Here is a 19,524-nt window from a genome sequence, read left to right as displayed (position 1 = left end):
AAATTAAATTTTACTTTATTTTGTTAAATAAGAACTAAAAAATAATCATAACATTTTGAAAAAATTTTAATATATATTTGAAATTGATTTTTTTTAAAAAATCATTGTTTTTCTTAATTTTTTAAAATTCATTTTCAAAAAATCCATTTTAAGGGGGCCCCTAATCATTGGGGGCCCCAGGTCATGGCCTGGTCTATCCTAATAGGTAATCCGGCACTGTATATTTGTAATCTATTTTTTACGTATTTAAAAACAAGGTAATTACAAAGCTTAGAGTTTGAACAAAATCGGTTAAATGGTATCCGAATTAAAAATCTTTAAGAGTCACGTCTTAAAATTTTTATTTCTAAAGAACTAATCGACTGATTTCGTTGGAATTGTGGATTTTGGCATTTAAAACTATTTAAATAAAAGTGACATAATAATTCAAGAACTTCTTGACTATCAACTAAGTTAAGTAATAAAAATGATTATAAAATTTTTTAAACAGATTTATCTTTCAATAAGTGCAGGCAGGGCCGGGAAAGTCTGGTTGGTAGGTACTTTTATTTACGTTGCACTACAGCCGGTAGAAAGAGTTGAGTATAAGAGGTCGTGGGTTCGATCCTCGCCGGCCGAAGTAAATTGTTCCCCGTATAGTAAATTGTGACTAATGCACATTAAATCTGTCGAATGACAAAGTCCTCATGTTCCCATAGCAAATCATGACCCTGGGGGCATTGATCCAGGAGTGTCCTTGTCTTCTGGATTGGTTCAAAATTACAAGGCTACGGAATTGAACATTAGTTGTCGTTAACCTCAAGTTGGGTCGGCTGTTCAACGACGGTTATAAAATAAAATGAGTGAAGGCAAAATCTTTTTATTAGCTTATATGTTTTGAGAAGTGAGTAAAAAAGTGTAGCGAACAATAAGAGACTCAAAATTGAGCCATCTCTCTCGACTAAACTATTCGGACCATATTTTCCAGCTTGCGGCTATCCCCATAAATTGAAAGTCAAAACTCCTAAGAGGTTAAGGACCAATAAAAAGCATGAGTATTCAAATAATGAACGTTTTTTGTGTTTGATTTCTGTAATTTAAAATATCGTCTGTGCAAATTAATTATTATATTTAAGGTTAGGCTCTCGAACCATTAAGATAATATATTAGTACTTGAAAAAATAATTATTTTCTTCTCCAAAATAATTGGCTGAGTATTACTTCTTACTACATGAATTACTATTTTCCTAGCATAATTATGCTACAAAAATGCTTTAATCTTTGTAAATCTTTTTTAATAGAAAATTCATCTTTCTTGGGCTAAAAAAAAAGAAGAAAAAAAAAACAACTTTTTATTGTTTATTTCGAATACAAAACCGAAACTAAATTTGGCATTTTCATTGGCGACTTTTACCGAATCGGAAACATTAACCCTAGAGCTGACTGGCTCTTTTCCGCCATCTTGTAATTGCCATTAGTTTGATTTCTGCGGAATTCGATGTGTATTGGTGCCGGTTTTGATTGAAGGTTGTTAGTCGTGGGGCGTTTGGTTTATGATTAAGCGGGGTTCAAACACCCCTCAATTGTTCTTCTGTACATAATCACTTTCCCAAAATGTCGGGACAAACTTTAAATGACAGATTAACTGCTGCAAGGCATGCTCTTGCTGGTCAAGGGCTCGCCAGGATAGTCTGTAAGGCTACTACTGAAGAAGTTATAGGACCAAAAAAGAAGCATTTAGACTGTAAGTACTTCGAATTATAGTTAAAATTAAGTGCAACATTATTCTTAATTAAGGTTAATACTAAGTACTTATAAAACTAAGTGACAAAGTGATAGTTCTCTAACACAACAGACATTTTACATGTTAAATAATGTAACTTTGACCTTGTACATTCAACACAAAAATGCATGTTTTTGTTATAGTTGATTATTTATTTTTGACTGCAGTGCATCGGATATTTTATTCCGGAAATAGAGGGAAGTTCCGCTGAAGTAATTCTGCGTAATTTAATGCACCGCCCCCCTTCCAGTCCCTTTATAATACTCATTTTTTTGACCTATTTAATTTCATACTTTTTAAACTTTCATTTAAAATTGCTAAATATGAAATTGAATGTAAGCTAAATTAGTCATAGCGCTCTATCTTTTTATCAATAAATGTGAAAATTGCAATTTTTGTTTACTAACAATTGTGTGTATACAATTGATGACATTTTAGTCATTTGTGTTTATATTATTCTATCGAAATGTCGCGTAGTTTTAGTGAAAAGTAGCCAGCTTATGAAGATGATGTGGGTTTTTATTTTTTCATTGAGTGTTTGGATAAAATTATTATTCACGTGTGTTAAAAAGTAGTGACGTTTCTAGCGTATGAAATATTTTATTTTTTGAGTCTTTTTTAAGAGTTTGCAGAAGTTTTGAAATTGTCTATAAAAACGTAGAAACTAAGTTGTAAGGTTGGATAAATTTCAATTTTACACATGTTTATTTAGAGTTATTTAATAATTTCTACACCAAACTTTGGGTTTCTGACAGTAATTGTCAAAACAAAGAGAGTAATATCAAAATAATTCAAGCAAGAATATAATTGATTTTAAGTTTGTAATAACTATCAAAGGATAAAGCGGTAATTGATTATTATGTCACAAAGATGCTTCATTTTATGTATTTGATAAATTTTAAATCCTGCAAATGAGGAAGATTGAGCTTTATTGATCTAAGACTTATAAAGATTTAGATACTTGATTTGTCTTATAAGAATGAATTTTAAAGTTTTTTTTTGACCAAACTTGAATTCAAAAGGATTTTTTAACAAATGTAAACAGTTATAAGTTACATAAAGAAAAAATTAATAATTATGAATGTGAAGGAAACGTGAGTTGATGAATGTGAAAAAACACCCATAAAATAAATACCAGTTTTTTTTACTCCATTCATAATTTATATTTTAAAAATGTTTCAAAATATTTTATTTTGCATAGATGATTGCTTCGGAAAAAGTCCGGAATTTTCGCTAACCGTGAACTGGAAATCCAAGGTCCAAAAGTTTTAAGAAATCATTGATCACGTTTATGAATAAAAAGTTTTGGATATTTCATTTAAAAGTATTAGAACAAGAATTTATACTTGGAATCCCTTTCATTTGTAAATATTTTTTTTTGTAGAATACTAAATGTGATTAGAGATGAAAGTAAACTTATACGTAATTATTCATTTAAATTTAATTTATTCAGAATTTAATGTTTTGAAAATATTAATGGTTAAAATTTATAAAGACATAATTTTTTTGAAATGCTTCATTAATGATTTTACTCAGGAAGTTTTCATGATTTTCTATTTGGGCTCACAATCACCCCTGATTTTATATAGAATTGTCAAAAAAAAAAATATATATATAATATATAAAACATTTAAAAAATTCATATTTTAGTTATTTAACTTTTAATTGTTTCATATTAGTGTGTGTGTCTGTATACTGGGTAGACTTATAGAATGCAAAATTTAACTTGAAACTGAATGAGTGCAATTGCAAACTTTTTACGAAACTATATTTTTGATCAGATTTTTAAACTCTGAAACATTTCAGAAATGGAATTTTCTCATTGGCTTAGCGGAATATATAGCAGAATATATAAAACATTTAAAAAATTCATATTTTAGTTATTTAACTTTTAATTGTTTCATATTAGTGTGTGTGTCTGTATACTGGGTAGACTTATAGAATGCGAAATTTAACTTGAAACTTAATGAGTGCAATTGCAAACTTTTTACGAAACTATATTTTTGATCAGATTTTGATCAGACTCTGAAACATTTAAGAAATGGAATTTTCTCATTGGCTTAGCGGAAGCCATTGTATCATATTTTTAAGATAACACCAGTGGTGTTTGTTATCTTATAGCTCTGATCAAATAAGTTGTTTATTGTGTGTTCTGCAATACTTATTTTTTATTCGTTATGTCAGGTTATCTGAAAGATCAGCATGATCAGGCTAGCATAAGCAGACTATGTATATTTATTAATATTTTTAAAGTTATCTGAAACCATGTGTTTATTTTATTTATAGCTATGCTTTTAAATCTTGATTTTACAAAACTAAATAATTTTAAATAGTCTGTAATTGAAATAAAATCAAAAGTTTTGTACTAAAAGACAAAATTATTGGGGAAATGGAAATAATTCACTGAAGAATAAGCAAAAGAAAAGAAGAGAAAAATTTTTAAGTCAAGGATAATTACTTCGGCAAATTACTAACTTAAGTACGATAATAAGCCATGTACTAAATGGCCAAATTAATGGAGAAGTGTTACTCAGTTCGTTTAAGAGCTTAAAAAAATCAGCAAACTATTATTGATGTTAATGATGCTTAATTTTGATAATAAATGACATTAAAATATACTCGGAGCTAAAGAGAAATATTTATTTAAAATACAGGATACCGTAATGTAATACCGAATATGAGATTTAGGGGTATAGTAAAAACCTGACTGTACCGTCGACATACTATTATTGACACCAATGATGCTTAATTTTGGTAATGGGCACTATTGGCATTATGATAATAGGTGAAGTTTTTATAGATACCAAATATACTCTTATACTGTTATAATGTATTACAGCTGCAACAAGACTGTGTACTTTTATGATAGATTTCTGAGGTCTGTTCAGATGAAATTTGGGTCCGTTAATGCACCCTTCACAAAATATCTTTTCATAAAAACGGACCCTTCACAAATTTGTTTATCTTCGTTATTGTTATGTTAATCCAATAAACCCTTCCCAGGGCAAAAAAGAAGAAAGATGGATGTAAAGGAATTAAGTTTTGTCTTCGGCAGACGATTCTTCCATTATGCGTCCGAAATGAATATTCTGCGTTCAGCTGTATAGGCTAAATACCAAATATTTGTATTTTGCATCTCTCATTTAGAAGCAGCAATTGCTATTTATTTTTGAAAGCGTAATTTTTTTAAATTATAATTTTACTTTGCTGAGTGTAATCTTGTATCGATTTACAATTTAAAAACTCCCTGAAAGTTTTTTGCTATAACCGGACACAGTTTGCACAAATTCAGAAAAGCAGGATCCTGGTTGAACGAATGTGAGTAATTTTTTCACAATTTCACGAAAACCGGACCTTTCACAAAATGTCTGGACAGACCCCTGGATTTATTATATAGATATGTACAAAAGAGAGTAGCTTGACTGTGGCAAATCTTAAATATCATGAGGGACCTTGGGCAACAGCATTATGCCAGATGGTGCTAAATACAGTTAGCCTTTACTTTGATGGGATGAACTACTAAAAATGCATTTTGGTTAATCTAATAATGTAAAGTACCTGAGAAGGGTGGTAAATAATAATGAATAAATAAAAAAAACATTGACATTATTGTAAGTTAGTTATTTTTGTTAGCATTTCTTTGAAAATTTTGTGCACGATTTGAAAGTGCTGTTCAGAACTGATTAATTGATGTTTTTATTTTCACCTCATACGAAGAACGGGTATTCACCTAGTTTTTTTTTATAAAATGTAATGGTGGGGCATAAATGATTTTTACAATTATAGAGCTTTCAGCTAGGTTGTCAAAAGTCATGTTATTTTGCATTTACCAATAAGATTGTATTAACAGTGCTTCATATTAAAAAACTGTAACATGACCTAAATACTCAGAATATTTGATTAAAATGTTTAAATTCTATGAATTTTTACACACTGATCCCTGAATAAATAAAATCTTAGTCATTTTTGTTCAAACTCAATATCTTCACAAATTTGTCAAGACTGACGTATTAGAGTTCCCTTGCCATCAGGCTAACCATGGGTGGTTTCCTCTCCATGTAAAGCAAGTGCGGGTTCTTCTGGATTGGATTCATAATTACAAGGCAAAATTGGTTCGGCTGTTCAACGATGGTTATAAATAAAGTAAAATAGTGTTTATGATCGCCTTTAACTAATACTACTCTCGCTTTTATATTTTATGCTACTGTGGACCTATCTCTTCTGGCTAGAAGTCTTAAATAACGGTCTTGAGTAGGCGTTGTTTCCCTTTTTTGCTGCCTTGACCTGGTTGGTGAACCCTTGTTCTTCACTCTATGAACTGTTTTCATAGCTCGGCCACCACATTCCTCGATACGACGCGATCCTTATAACAGGTAGTCTGCGATTGTACCTCCTTGAGTCTTCCAAGTGTCAGACATCTTGTGGCATCGTCTAGATGATGACTTCTGGCCACATTAACGATGATAAACAAGACAAAACAAAAAAAGCAACCAAGGATTGGGCTAACCTACAAACTTCGACAAACAAATGAGGTACATCTGCACAAATGCGATCAGAGCACCACTACTTTACGATGTCACTGGCCATTGCGTGGCAGAGATGTCAGCGATCACCTGATACCTTATTTGTCTATATGCGTTGCTCATCTCGTTCTTACAGAGCCGGATTATACCTTTCGTAGGCCCTAGGCATAGCCGTTTTTGGGCCCTCCCCTCCTTCCCCCACTCCTCCCCTCTTTTCAAAATATATGCTAANAAAATTAAGCACTTTTTAAAAACACCCAATGAAAAGAGCACCATTAAGGGCTTTTAAAAAACGAAAATAAACACCTTTAAGCACTTTTTAAAAAACGCTAAGCACTCTGATAGAAAGTTATTAATAAAACACACTAAAAGAGCATATGTGAATGGTATAAGTGGAAGACTAAACTTATTTGAGGTTTTAAACTATTAAAAAAGTTTACCTGTACTTACTCTTTTCCATCAGATAGAGATATCCCTGCCTAGTAAACATTTTATTTAGTGATCCTGAATCTAGTGGATTCTAAAATAAAAAGAAATCAAAATAATTACTTATATAGCCATTCTAATATTTTAAAAAATCAAACCAGAAAAATCTAGTAATTTCTGATAAAAAAAAATAAAAAAAATATTTCTATAAACTAGGGGTACACAACTTTTTTGAGTGAAGAGCCACTTGCACAGCACATAGATTAACGAAGGGCCGCACGCATATTTAGACATGTTAGCGGCAAATATGATGGTTTTTATCTAAACACTAGTGTTCTAAGTACCAGATATTTTAATCAGTAAACTTAATAACATATTTGCAGAAAATTAAATGCTTTTAATTATTTAAATTTATTTAAAACTAAAAACGATGATACATTTTTTAAAAAAACTTTTTCCATTTTTCACATTAGTTAATTTATCAATATACAGTACAGAACCCGTCATCCGGAAATCAGAAAACCGGAAAACCAAAAAACCGGAACGAAATTCGATAAATTTTCCCGCAATTTTTTAACAAAAAAATTTTTTTTCCTCATAAGATTTTACGATTTTTCTTTCTTTTTTGAAAGATGTTTACCTTACCATCATTTCAGAAATAATCATTAGTGTATTACCTCATCGTTTTTTCATATTTTAAAGATTATTTCCAAATATTTTTTTTTTAGTTGGGTTTAACACTAAAAAAACGGCTTTGTAGCGATTCAGAAAACCGGAAAAATCAGTTATCCGGAATAACGATAGTCCCGATCGTTCCGGATAATCGGTTCTCTACTGTATATATATATATATGTATTTATGTATATGTGTGTGTGTTAATTAGTTTATTTATATCACATATAATTTGATCCAAATTTTCTACAATAAGTCTAAGAACGGATCTGAAATCTTTCATTATATCAAACCAGAGTACTACATGTAGATATGTTTCTCATTAAAATTATAATTAAAGAATGTATTAATATTTTTTGATAATTAGAAATTTATTTGATATAAACAAGACATTTAATAGCTAATGAATTTTATTGGTAAAACTATTAAATTCAGTTCTATTTTCACAATTATTATTTTTTGTTGTTGTTGCGTGTTTATTCAATTATGCAGGTATTAAAATTAATCGATCGATATTGTGCTTTTGTAATTTTTTTAACTTAGTCTTATTTTTCAGAATTATCATTATTATCAAGACGAGATTATAAACTGAAGATTATTTTACTATTTCGAAATATGTGGTTGAATAGATTTTAATGTTTTAACTAAAGATTCTATGTTCGATTTCATGCGCAGTCAATCAATCTGCGATAAACTCTCTAGCACTAATATCTTTCTGGGAAATAGTTTTAATCATAACAAATGTATATGCTACTGATTTAAAATAACAAAAGCGCTATGTTTCCATAAGAAATTATCATTTTTTTTAATTGAACATGTAATATTAATATTATGGGTGATATTTTCGCAGTTTGTTGGGGGGGGGGGGGGAACACATACATTATTTCCTTTGCATTTTGTAAATAATCATCACCATAAAAAAATAATTAAAAATCGTGCGTAATTGTATTATCGAAAAATGATCGACGACGAAATTACGCGAATCGAACTCCTCCGGACTTAGTTTCAAGATTCGGTTGTTGTAATAAACAATATCGCATAAGAAATAACATATTTAAAAACTATGGAAAAATCAATGGCAACAACAGTCTAAAATTCGATAGAATTATTAACTTGAAAAGTAAGTACTCAAATATGCATGACTCGAACTTTCCATATTGTTTGAAATATATCTGGATATTTGAAATCCACGTGAAAATAAATATCAATAACTGCCGAAAATACAATTGAAACATTGCATCGATTTACGATACTATCGGCGTAAATGGAGCGCTTCAAAAAGTGATTATCTAAATGCGTGATTCAAATATTACGTGTAAATTTCTGTAGAAAAAAAAATTTTTTTTTTTAAAAAATTTTTTTTTCCAACTTTTTTTAAAAAAAAAGAAAAATTTCTGCAAGAACTCAGTAACTTTCTGCGAAGGGTTCATTTTTTAATATATTGTGCCATCTCATTTTCCCGATACAATAATAGCTGCTTCTTTTACCAGACCAACCGTTCTTCTCTGTTAAATGTACATAGCTGCCAACATGAATACTAAAAATTCCAGTAGATTTTACGAAATAATATAAATTTCATGATAATTGTTGCTTAATGTACTAAATATTTTTCTTATAGGAAATTTTAGGGATTTTCACTGAGATTTTTTTTTGGGAACCTTACTCACTTTTAGGGAATTTTCTAAAATGTACAAAAACCAGGAGACCACTTGCGAAATCCAGTAGTCTACTGGAAAATCCAGTAGAGTTGGAAGCTATGAATATGTATATACAGGGTGGTCCCGAATTCATGGTACAAACTTTAATGGTAGGTACAGGACATTGTAACAATGATTTATTGTATTGGAATGTATAGTCGCAAGTGAAGCGGTGAGGCATAAACAGGAGAAATAACGGCCGAAAGGAAAAACAAGGATTTTATTAAAAGCGTTGTTGACAAGTGTCATGTTTACAGTAAGTGTTCAAAATTGCGTCCACCAGAAGCGATACATGCTTGCTAGCGTCGGTGAAGCGATTGGCGTACACGTTCAAAGATGCCTGGTATTTCACGCACACCTGCAGCAGCTACAGATATGCGAGCGACGAGATCCTCATCTGAGTCAACTGGAGTCTCATAAACAAGATGCTTTAGATGTCCCCATAAAAAGTAATATAGGCTCGATAAATCGGGAGATCGGGGTGGCCAAGGGATTGGTCCACCACGGCCAATCCATCGAGCACCAAACGTGGCATTCAGGTAATTCCGTACATCAATACTGAAGTATGCTGGCGCCCCATCGTGCTGAAACCACTTGCGGTTACGAATGGCATGTGGACGCGTTGGATGTGGATATCGGTTGCCCACACATGGGAATTGTGCGCATTAAAGACACCCTTGCGTGAAAATGTCGCTTCATCTGTAAATAGCACATCACCTACGAATTCCGGCTGCAACGCACATTGCTGCATCATCTACAGGCAGAAGTTCACGCGGAGAGGATAATCTGTCGGATTCAATGCTTGTACTTTCTGAAAATGGAAGGGGTGTAAGCGATTTTCGTTTAACACTCTGCATACAGTCTGATGAATCACACCTACGTCACGCGATACCAACCGATCACTCCATATCTCTTTTCTTTTATTTCCCCTGTTTACGCCTCACCGCGTCACTTGCGACTATACATTCCTATACAATAAATCATTGTTACAATGTCCTGTACCTACCATTAAAGTTTGTACCATGAATTCTGGACCACCCTGTATATTATGTAATCCCACAAAGAAACCCACAAAGAACCTTTCCCACAAAGAAAGTAATAATATTGATCTAATTATCTCAGAAAATGTGATCTGTCTTTAGTAGGTTGGGAAATTGATCAGTCCTACTTTGCTAGGACTTATTAATATTTAAATATATTGTCCAGAAAGATATAAAAACCCTCTTTCCAAGGTCAAATGTGCTCTTCTCTATCCACCAACATGTAATGTTCTCATTTGTAGGTCTCTGGCCCTAACTTCAATAAAATGATTAGATTCCTGCATTTTCCTGTATCTTTTTCAGTAAACACCGGCCACACTACGAACTTACTATGTTTATGCTTTCAAAGGTTAACAAATATATATTTTAAATGCTTTTCTTATTTTCGAAGTAAATTTAAGTTATTACAAAAGATGCGCTGGGATTTTAAAATGAAGTAAAAACCTCCGCGAACCTTAGTTGCGAGAAAGCAAATCCGTTTTTTTTCTTCCCCCATCTGCTCTATGAGGTCGACATACTTTTATTTGTTCTTTGGCATAGTCTTCTTTTTCAAGGTCTTTCTCATCAAGTGCCTTGAGAGAGAGAGAAAGTATTGACTTCTCTTGTATCAAACCTGTTTTGTTTTTCTACCTGTCTTTAATTCAAACGGTTTTTTTTAAAAAAAATCTAATGCTCATAGTTTCTGAAAATAGCGAGCTTCATGCGGCTTTTGAATCCTGAATAGCATGATCTAGTGATCGGGTTTATTATTATAATTAAACAAAATTGTATATTGCCAATTTTTATGTATTGCAAACACAAAGAACAAGAGTTTTTAATTCATTGCTCTAAGCATTTTTTACTATGCAGAGTTTTTCCGTTACACATTTTCCGCAAACATATTTCTTCTAATTATTATTTCTGTAATTCTTATAATTATAAGAATATATAATTTTTATAATTATTCTTCTAATTAATATTATTTCTTCTAAGAACTTGTGCTGTCTTGATTGTTTCGACATTTTTTTGGCTAAAATCTAAAACAGTTAGAGATGAAGTAAAGCTATCAAAATAAAATATAAGCTACTTACCAAAATGTTTAGTTTTTGTCACTTTTTCTGACGCAAAAATGTCAATCTAAAATGTTAGGTTCTTTCTTGAAATTTGATTTCTGATTGAACTCACTACGCAACAGTCTTAGCAGAAATGTGCAACTTTTATAATGCAATACGTTGAAAACGCATGACATTTCTGATCCGATAACCTTATAAAGCAATAAATAGTTCTCCCGGTCAAATGACTGGTTGTGGTAGAAATAGGTATACGGTAAGTATTATTCGAAAGAAACAAAATACGAAAAAACCAAGTAATAGATTGTTATTTGTATATAATTGTTAGAAAAAGTCATGAAGTCAAATGTGCAAAAACGATAAGATGATAAGAACATTTTCGATGGAAAAGTTCTTAAACAGTCATTTGACCGGTTATGGTATGTTTAGTGTTAATAAGTGCAGTGCAGACTATACTTAAAGTTACGATATCAGACGTAAAAACTCACTTTCTTTGAATGAACACCTTTTTTTTACAATGGATTGGGATTTATGACCCCCAAATTATGGGGGGTAGCTGCAATCTAGGAACTATGGTCCCAAATAAGACAGATCTAGAGAGCGGTCAAAAGTTTGACCACTTTTTGTTAATTATATTTTTTTTGTTGTATTTCACCGTATCTCTAAAACTTTTTAGAATTGCGTACAATTATAAAATTCGCTTATCCTGAAATAATTAATTACATGCAGAATAAAACTTTGAGTGAATATTTATTATTTTATTTAATAATAGCCCAAATACTTTTGAACTGTAAGGCATATACAGTTTTCTACGTAATTTTAATGAGTACAATTTAAAATGGGAAAATACAAAGTGTGAGCTAATTCGAACGATCTCTCAAATTTCTTATTTTGCCATTTAAACTCCTCACACTATTGTGTTGATATATTTTGCTTTGGCTATATTGATACAATATTAGATAGCACTTTTTTTTTTCTCGTCCCGCAGTGGACTGATCGTTAAGACACTGTTCCCAGCAGATAACCGCAGTCAAGCATCACTGGCTGCGGTCAGTGTGCGGGTGGGTGACCACTTGGATCAGTCTGCGTAGGGACCGAGGGTGTGCGGTATGGGTCCTCGTTAAACTGTTCTACCGTAAAGTGCTCGACTTCGCGCGCAGGTCGTCGGGCTACCGAAGCGGGGGTGCCATCCCCTCCGCAGAGGATCAAAATTGTGATGGCATGTCTTCGGATCATCCTCCGGGATGTTTCCCAGACCGTCGCCAATAGCCCATTGTGCAGCTCTAGTGCGACGTAAATTAACAACAACAACAAAAGCACTCCTTTTTCCGGATATAATTGTGTGAGCTGATATCTTTTATCTTTATTTATAATTATATCTTTTTATTTTTTTGGTTTTCCGGCTTTTTGATATAGATTCTTTTTGCGAATATTTTGTTTCAATAACTTTTTTTTTCTCTTTTCATTAATCTTTCCTATTTTCTATGTTTTCTCTGTTTTTAAATTTATGTATCTGTATAAAATTGTACTGCTTGAAAATTGTAGTTTTCACGATTTATCTTGGATTGTGTTTCAAATAACCTTAACTTGATAACGCATTTAAATTCTTCGGTGCATCGAATTTTGTGAGATAATGATTTACGAATTGTGAAAGCGCACCTTTTTCTTGTCTCGACATTTTTATCAGATTTTTAACTTCGGAAAACAGATGGGCGATTTTCCCATTTTGCTGTTTAAGTTTTGTTTGGGGAAGAAATTGTTTATTGAATTAATAATCTTAAATGTTTTTTTTATTCGTCTTTTTTCAGCTATTCCCGCAAGTTTTTTTTTATTTTCAATTTCGAAATTTTTAATACGATATTATAGCTAGAGAATATAGTGTTTTAGAAATGACTTGTTTTACGCGCTCAGTGCTCGACGATTGCATTGTGAATCCACATTAATTTTTGATCGCTTTTTCGGCAGTTATCTATTTGTTTTTCCACACACACACACACACNACATACATATATATATATATATATTTATATATATATAAATTTATATAAAAATATCGGCATAGTTTAAAAATCTCGATATTTTTACACGTAAGATTTTAAAATCCGAGAATTGCCCTCAATTTAAAACCGATTTATAAATGTACGAATTTTATTATATAACTGAGTATATACTCCTTTATAAAAAGAAAATACAATTAATTTTAAGTTGAACTTTAAAAAAAAAAAAAGCTATTTCTGTTTAGTGATTAAATTAAGAATTTTGTCTTAAAAGCTATGCAAATGTTAGTGAAATACAATACAAACCTAACTAAAAATTAAAAAAAAAGGATAAATATTGTGATCAAATATGTAATTTTAAAATTACTTCCCACTGAATCGTTTTTGCAACTCTGAGAAAAAAAATACAGTCTGATTTTTATTTAACGAACTTCCATTTTGCGATTTCCTCTAATTTGCTTTTTTCGAGAAACCAAAAACAGTTTGTAAATTTCTTCCTAAAATAACTTTCAAATAGCGAAGTGAATTTTCTATTTAACGAACTTTTCTCTGAGATCCGCTTTCTCTATTTCCCAAAATATTTCAGAGCATTTCAAACTTGTTAAAGCATTTTATGGGGGATATGACCTTGAATTTATTTTCGAAGCCACGTTTTAGATAAAGCTGTAAAATCCCTTTTTGTTTTCATTTCAAACTAAAAAATTCAGACAAAATTAACAGATTTTATCAGTAGCAATGAACTTACGCATGTGGTAATGGTTTAAAATTACTTTTATAATAAATGAAGCTATAGTTTTATGCAAAAATTTAGCTTTTTTTTTTTTAGTTGAAGATGTATGTAGATAAAGGTGTATTAATTACTATTTTAATTATGTCTAGTGTTTATGAATCTAAGCTTGTTTTGTGTTCAAGTATTTCAAAAGGTAATTTTCTATATAACGAACTTATTATCGGGATTTAGCGACTTCGTTAAATAGAGGTCCGACTGTATGTAAGCGCCATTGATTGTTGCATTTTACTTTCTAAAATTATTTGAAAGTTAATTACATCATAATTTCAGCTAATTAATACAAACACATTTTGTTGAAAAACCTGTAAAATAAAATACGTACTTACTTTAAGAGAAGGGGGGAAAAGCTTTGCTAAAAATTGTATTTATCGATTCTTTCTTTTTGTGCTCTTCTGAACTTATAAGGTTAAAAAAAAAAGTAATTTACCATTAGAGGAGGTGGAGCTTTGTTGAGTTGAAGATAAAGCTATTTTTTACCGTGGTGATTTTTTTTTTTTTGATAGTGGCTTTTTGGTGATGACTTTAACTATGTATCATAAAAAAAATTGATACTTTAAATATCAATCGCAATTGATATTTTAAAAAAGAAGTATTCTTGTAATAGAATTGAACGTGTGATCATTATAAACTGTGAAAATGCCGCGTAAATACCGTGAGTATAATCGACAAGGATAGTTATTATGATCAGTATTGAGAACGATAACATTTGAGGACGATAGTTATTGAATACAGTTTTATGGTGTGTTTAGGGAAATTTCACTTTTTTAATAAAAATATTTATCAATGTAAAAATGTAATATCACGGCGTGGCAGATAATAATTTTAAGATTTCTTATTTATAAAATTTCTTTGCTTCTTTAATAAAAAATAAAAAATCCCTAATCGTTAAGTACTAATCTTTAATAATCATATTATACCGTTGTTTTAATATCTCGCATTCCGTGTGATATTCTATTTTTTCCCTTTCATTTTCATGTTGAGTGTTTACAGGAATATTGGAATCTACCGAATTCGTGATGTACTTGTCCCTTGTTAGCTTTTTCTTTTCTTTGGTTTAAGAGCAGGTGTTTTTAGTCATTTTCTGCTGATGCCTGATTTCTCATATTACTCAACAAAAGGCGTTCCTAATGACGATTGAGTTGGTGTGTTTTGAATTTCATCTTCAACTAGCTTAGTTTTTTCCGTACTTATTTTCTTATAGAAAAACACACACACACACAAGGAGATTTTACAATGTTAATTATATCTTTTACATTACATTAAGGAGATTTTACAATGTTAATTATATCTTTTACATTACATTAAGAAGATTTTATAATGTTAATTATATCTTTTTTATCAAATAAAATACAGTAAAACATATAATAACATAATTTTATAAAGCAAAACTAATTAAGCAAGAATTTATTACTTTTTCATATTTGTTTAATTATTTGCTAAGAGGTTAAAAATTCATTTACTAAGCAAACCAAAATTCATAATTTTTTTATTAATTGTAATACTCTAGAAAATAGCGATTTTTTTTCAGTGGGTAAATAATAAATACATAAGCGCATTTTGTGTTTTTTATTAGTTGCATTTTATTAATTTTAAGATACATTTGTTTAATATTGCCTGTTTAGCAGATCTTTAACAGAAAATTACATGCAATTCATAGCCTTGCATTATTTATATTGAAAATTATATTGAACTTATATTGAATCTACATGCATTAAAAGAAGCAGGTATTTAGTGGGATATCTGCAAGTTATGTAGTGTGGGGTATCTCGATCCTAATCGGTTGCTAACATTTGTTTACGTTAGCAACTGTTCTTTCCATTTTATTTCTAGTAAGCCAAGCCCGTCGAATATTAATTCTCTTAAGTGACACATTTTATATTTTTACGCAGATTCTTTTACTATATTTTATAATATTTCCCGATTCTTTCCCTGCTGCGCTTTTAGTTAAAAGAATTCACCCTGTTGCCCCTGAAGTAAATTAGTGCCCTGATGTAATAGACTCCATACCCTTTTTGCCCTTTCTTTCCTCAACCCTTCTTTACTTTTTCCCCAAACTCAACAATGGATTTCTTAAACTGTTATTTTTAACTCTTTTTATTTAGTTTGTCATTGCTGTCAATACGTAGATTTATATGGGAAAGGAAAATTGGCCATCACAACCCATTGTTGCCCTTGTCTTTAAAAGTTTGCAGTTACTTCTATCATTAAATCATAATTATTATGAATCATTTTAATTATTTAATCATGACTACGTACACTTAAAAACATTTATCATTTTATTAATATATGCATGCATTTTAAATAAATTACTAAGCTAATTAGCTCATTAACTCCATAGGATGTTAATTTATTAATGAAAATAAGTAATTAATGATTGCTTTGCTACTTTTAGTTAAGTAAGAAAAAAAAAATTCCTTTTCTAAATGACAATGTTTTTTAATAGAACGTGTAAAGAATTCGTGTTTTTAATAGAACGTGAAATTATTGCCTTTTTAGAATAATAATTTTTTTTTTTTTTAAACTTTTGCACCCTGCCCTTTTTTCTGCCTAGAATGAGCTCTGTTTCACTATATACTTGCTTAACACAGAGAGGCATAATACCTTGTAGAACATAAACTAATTATGCATAAAAGCTATGCAGCCCTGCTAAGGCTCTCTTTTGTAGGAGGCGTTGCTGTAACACTCCATCTTATTTATAAATGATCAGCTGGCGATGAGGTCATAAGTCACGTGTGGGTGTCCGTGATCTTTTCTTCAGTTATTAGTTATTCAACTTTTTTTCATTTTCACATCGTTTTTGAAGTACAATTGAATACTATACTACACTGCTCAAAAAAATTAGGGGAGCCATGTCAGGAGTCTGTCCAGGCCTAATTTACTACTGTTTAGCGGTACGTTCACAAATTCAACTTTATAAAAAACAAATATTTTTTCTTAAAATTTTATTTTGGTATCCCGTAGGAAACGATAAATCCATATTTTTACCATATTTTTGAGTTGATGTTTTAATATAATTTTTAATTTTCACAAATTATGACTAAATTTTCACAAAATAGGTACCTCTCATAAAAACCTAGACAGACCCCTGCATGTGCTCCTCTAATTTATTTGAGCAGTGTATATTTAATGTATTTTGGTAGCATTATACACTGCTCAAAAAAATTAGGGGAGCCATGTGCTCCCCTAATAATTTTGAGCAGTGTATTACGACTTGCCAATTTCGAATCTGGCATTTGAATTATAAGTTTTTTACAGTATGTCTGCATTTTGAAAAATAATTCACTTAACAGTTAATTTAATTAAATTTTCCATGGAAAAAACTAATCACAAAATATTATTAAAATTTGCCTTTGGTTAAGACTTTTCTAATTTGGTTAATAATTTGAATATATATATATCTGATTTACTGGTTAATAATTTATAATATTATTTTATGTTATAAAATTTAAAATGAAATTATACATTAATGCAATAAAATGAAATAAATAAAATGAAATTATACATGATTACTTGTAATAATAATAATGATTTTTTTTACAATTTTGAAGCAAAATTATTAATGTCCTTCTAATGCAAAAAGTGGCCACCCATAAATTTCCCAGTCTTGCCCTTTTTATTGAAGCTTCAATATAAACAACTGTTTTTATTTATATGATTAGTTTCGTAATAATTACATACTTAGTTGCACTTTTTTTTAAATATGTAGTATTAAGCATTAATAAACTATTGGAGTTTTGATATTTGTAAAAAAATGAGATTTAAATTTAAAAAAAGAGAAATATTTTTTAAACGTTTTATAATTAACGGGTTTTTGAGTTGAACTAAATATATTTTCTATTTTCAGATCTGCTGCACTGTACGAATGAGCCAAATGTATCTATTCCACAACTAGCAAATTTACTAATTGAGAGGACTCAAAACGCAAGCTGGGTCGTTGTATTCAAAGCTCTCATCACAGTTCATCATCTCATGTGCTATGGTAATGAGGTATGATAGATTTCCTTCCATCTTTTAATAACACATGAAATTTTTATACTGCATTTATTCAAATACCTGATATTTCCTAATTCAGAGTTGCCAACCCACAGGGAAAACTTGCAAAATGCAGGGAATTTATAAATCACCTAAAATAACAGGGAAAATGCAAAGAATTTTGATTCTTTCTTCACAAATTGGGAAAACACAGGGACTTTTATTTCTTATTTTAGTCTTTTAAAAGTGATGACTACTCAGCACAACCTATGGGGATATTTAAGGGTGATATTTAAACTATACTAAACTATTTAATTTACTATACAAGGTTCCCACAATCCTTAAAAGTCCTTAAAAACTGCTTAATTTTTATTTTGGAAAATAAGGGCCCTTAAAAGTACTTAATTTTGGTATAAGTTTTTTTAAAGTCCTAATTTTTTACCATCACTAAGGATAAGCAGAATGTTACATAAAAATTTAAACCTACTCAACTAAAAGATCCTTAGATTTTAATAATCATTTTATTCAGTTAACATTGCAACTTAATATACTGTTTTTTAATTTTTGTTCAATTTTTGGTTGCTTTAAAATTAGTTCATGTTTTTCACCAAAATGTGTAACATTATGTAAAGTTAGTTCATAATAACATGTTTGGCTGGAAATAATTTTGTTAAAGTTCATCATAAAAGTAATTATAACATGTTTGCTGGTCTAGTAGCGAAATATAAAAACTTCCTGTAATAATTTTTCAATGTTTTTGCCAATTTTCTTTATTTACTTTTGTTTTTTAGTATACATGAAAAAAATTGCTTTTATACATGAAAAAATTTCTTTTTTTACTTTTTTTTTAGTATACATGAAAAAAATTGCAAATCTTAATTTCTGCACACTTAATTTTACAATTCATTTTCAATGAAATCATTAAAAATGGAATACAGATTAGTTTCATGTGTTAACTTTTATAATCTAAATGGCGTTAAATTTTAACAATCTGAAATTTTTTTCTTCAAAAAACCCGACCCGGGTTTGAAAAAATAGCCTGGTACTTCTTTGCCGAGCCCTGTTAATTAATACAATTATATCAGTGCTTACATTGTGATAAAATTATTTATTATTATTTTTTTATTGGTGTTTTTAGAAAGGTAAATAATTGGCACTGTCACTGGTTGCATAAGTTCTTAATTTTTCAAAAAAGTGCTTAATTTTTTTAATGAAAAGTGTGCTTAATTTTTGCTTTGTTAAAAGAGTGGGAACCCTGCTATAGCATTATTTAAGTATGTTCAGCTATTCCTTATTTCTTTAAGTTTTTCCAGCTATTAAAACTAGTTTAGCTAGACTAATATAATATAGATCACTCGAGAGTACACTGATTGTGTGTTTCCTCTTAATATAATGTGTATAATATGTACAGGGAAAACACAGGGAATGTTTTTTCCAGATTTGAGTAGCAACCCTGTCATTTGGGCATAAGGATTTAAACTTTTAAATTAATTTTGCTCTTAAAACTAATTTTTTTATTTTTTTAAAGATGTTTTTAATCTATTTTTTGTTGGAATGTAAGAATTTAAAAAGTTGTACATAAGAGTGGTTCACATA

The 19,524-nt window shown here is 30.1% G+C and overlaps 1 protein-coding gene across 20 annotated transcripts in view; it reads left to right on the top strand.

Annotated features, from left to right (window-relative positions):
• The first annotated feature begins 1,414 nt into the window (after positions 1–1,414).
• Positions 1,415–19,524, top strand: part of LOC107449585 (phosphatidylinositol-binding clathrin assembly protein) — a 76,473-nt gene continuing 58,363 nt past the window's right edge. For 10 of the 20 annotated variants that reach the window (XM_071185439.1, XM_071185434.1, XM_071185440.1 and 7 more), the window contains exons 1-2: positions 1,415–1,723; positions 17,801–17,943. In XM_071185439.1, coding sequence (XP_071041540.1) covers positions 1,594–1,723; positions 17,801–17,943 — 273 coding nt within the window. In that variant the 5' untranslated portion in view covers positions 1,415–1,593. The remainder of the gene's footprint in view (positions 1,724–17,800; positions 17,944–19,524) is intronic. The other 10 variants (XM_071185435.1, XM_071185428.1, XM_071185426.1 and 7 more) reach the window with 1 other exon arrangement.

Source organism: Parasteatoda tepidariorum, chromosome 9 (assembly GCF_043381705.1).
Source record: "Parasteatoda tepidariorum isolate YZ-2023 chromosome 9, CAS_Ptep_4.0, whole genome shotgun sequence".
NCBI lineage: Eukaryota > Metazoa > Arthropoda > Arachnida > Araneae > Theridiidae > Parasteatoda > Parasteatoda tepidariorum.
Note: the sequence above shows the minus strand (reverse complement) of the source record. Positions and strands in the feature narration are given on the sequence as shown.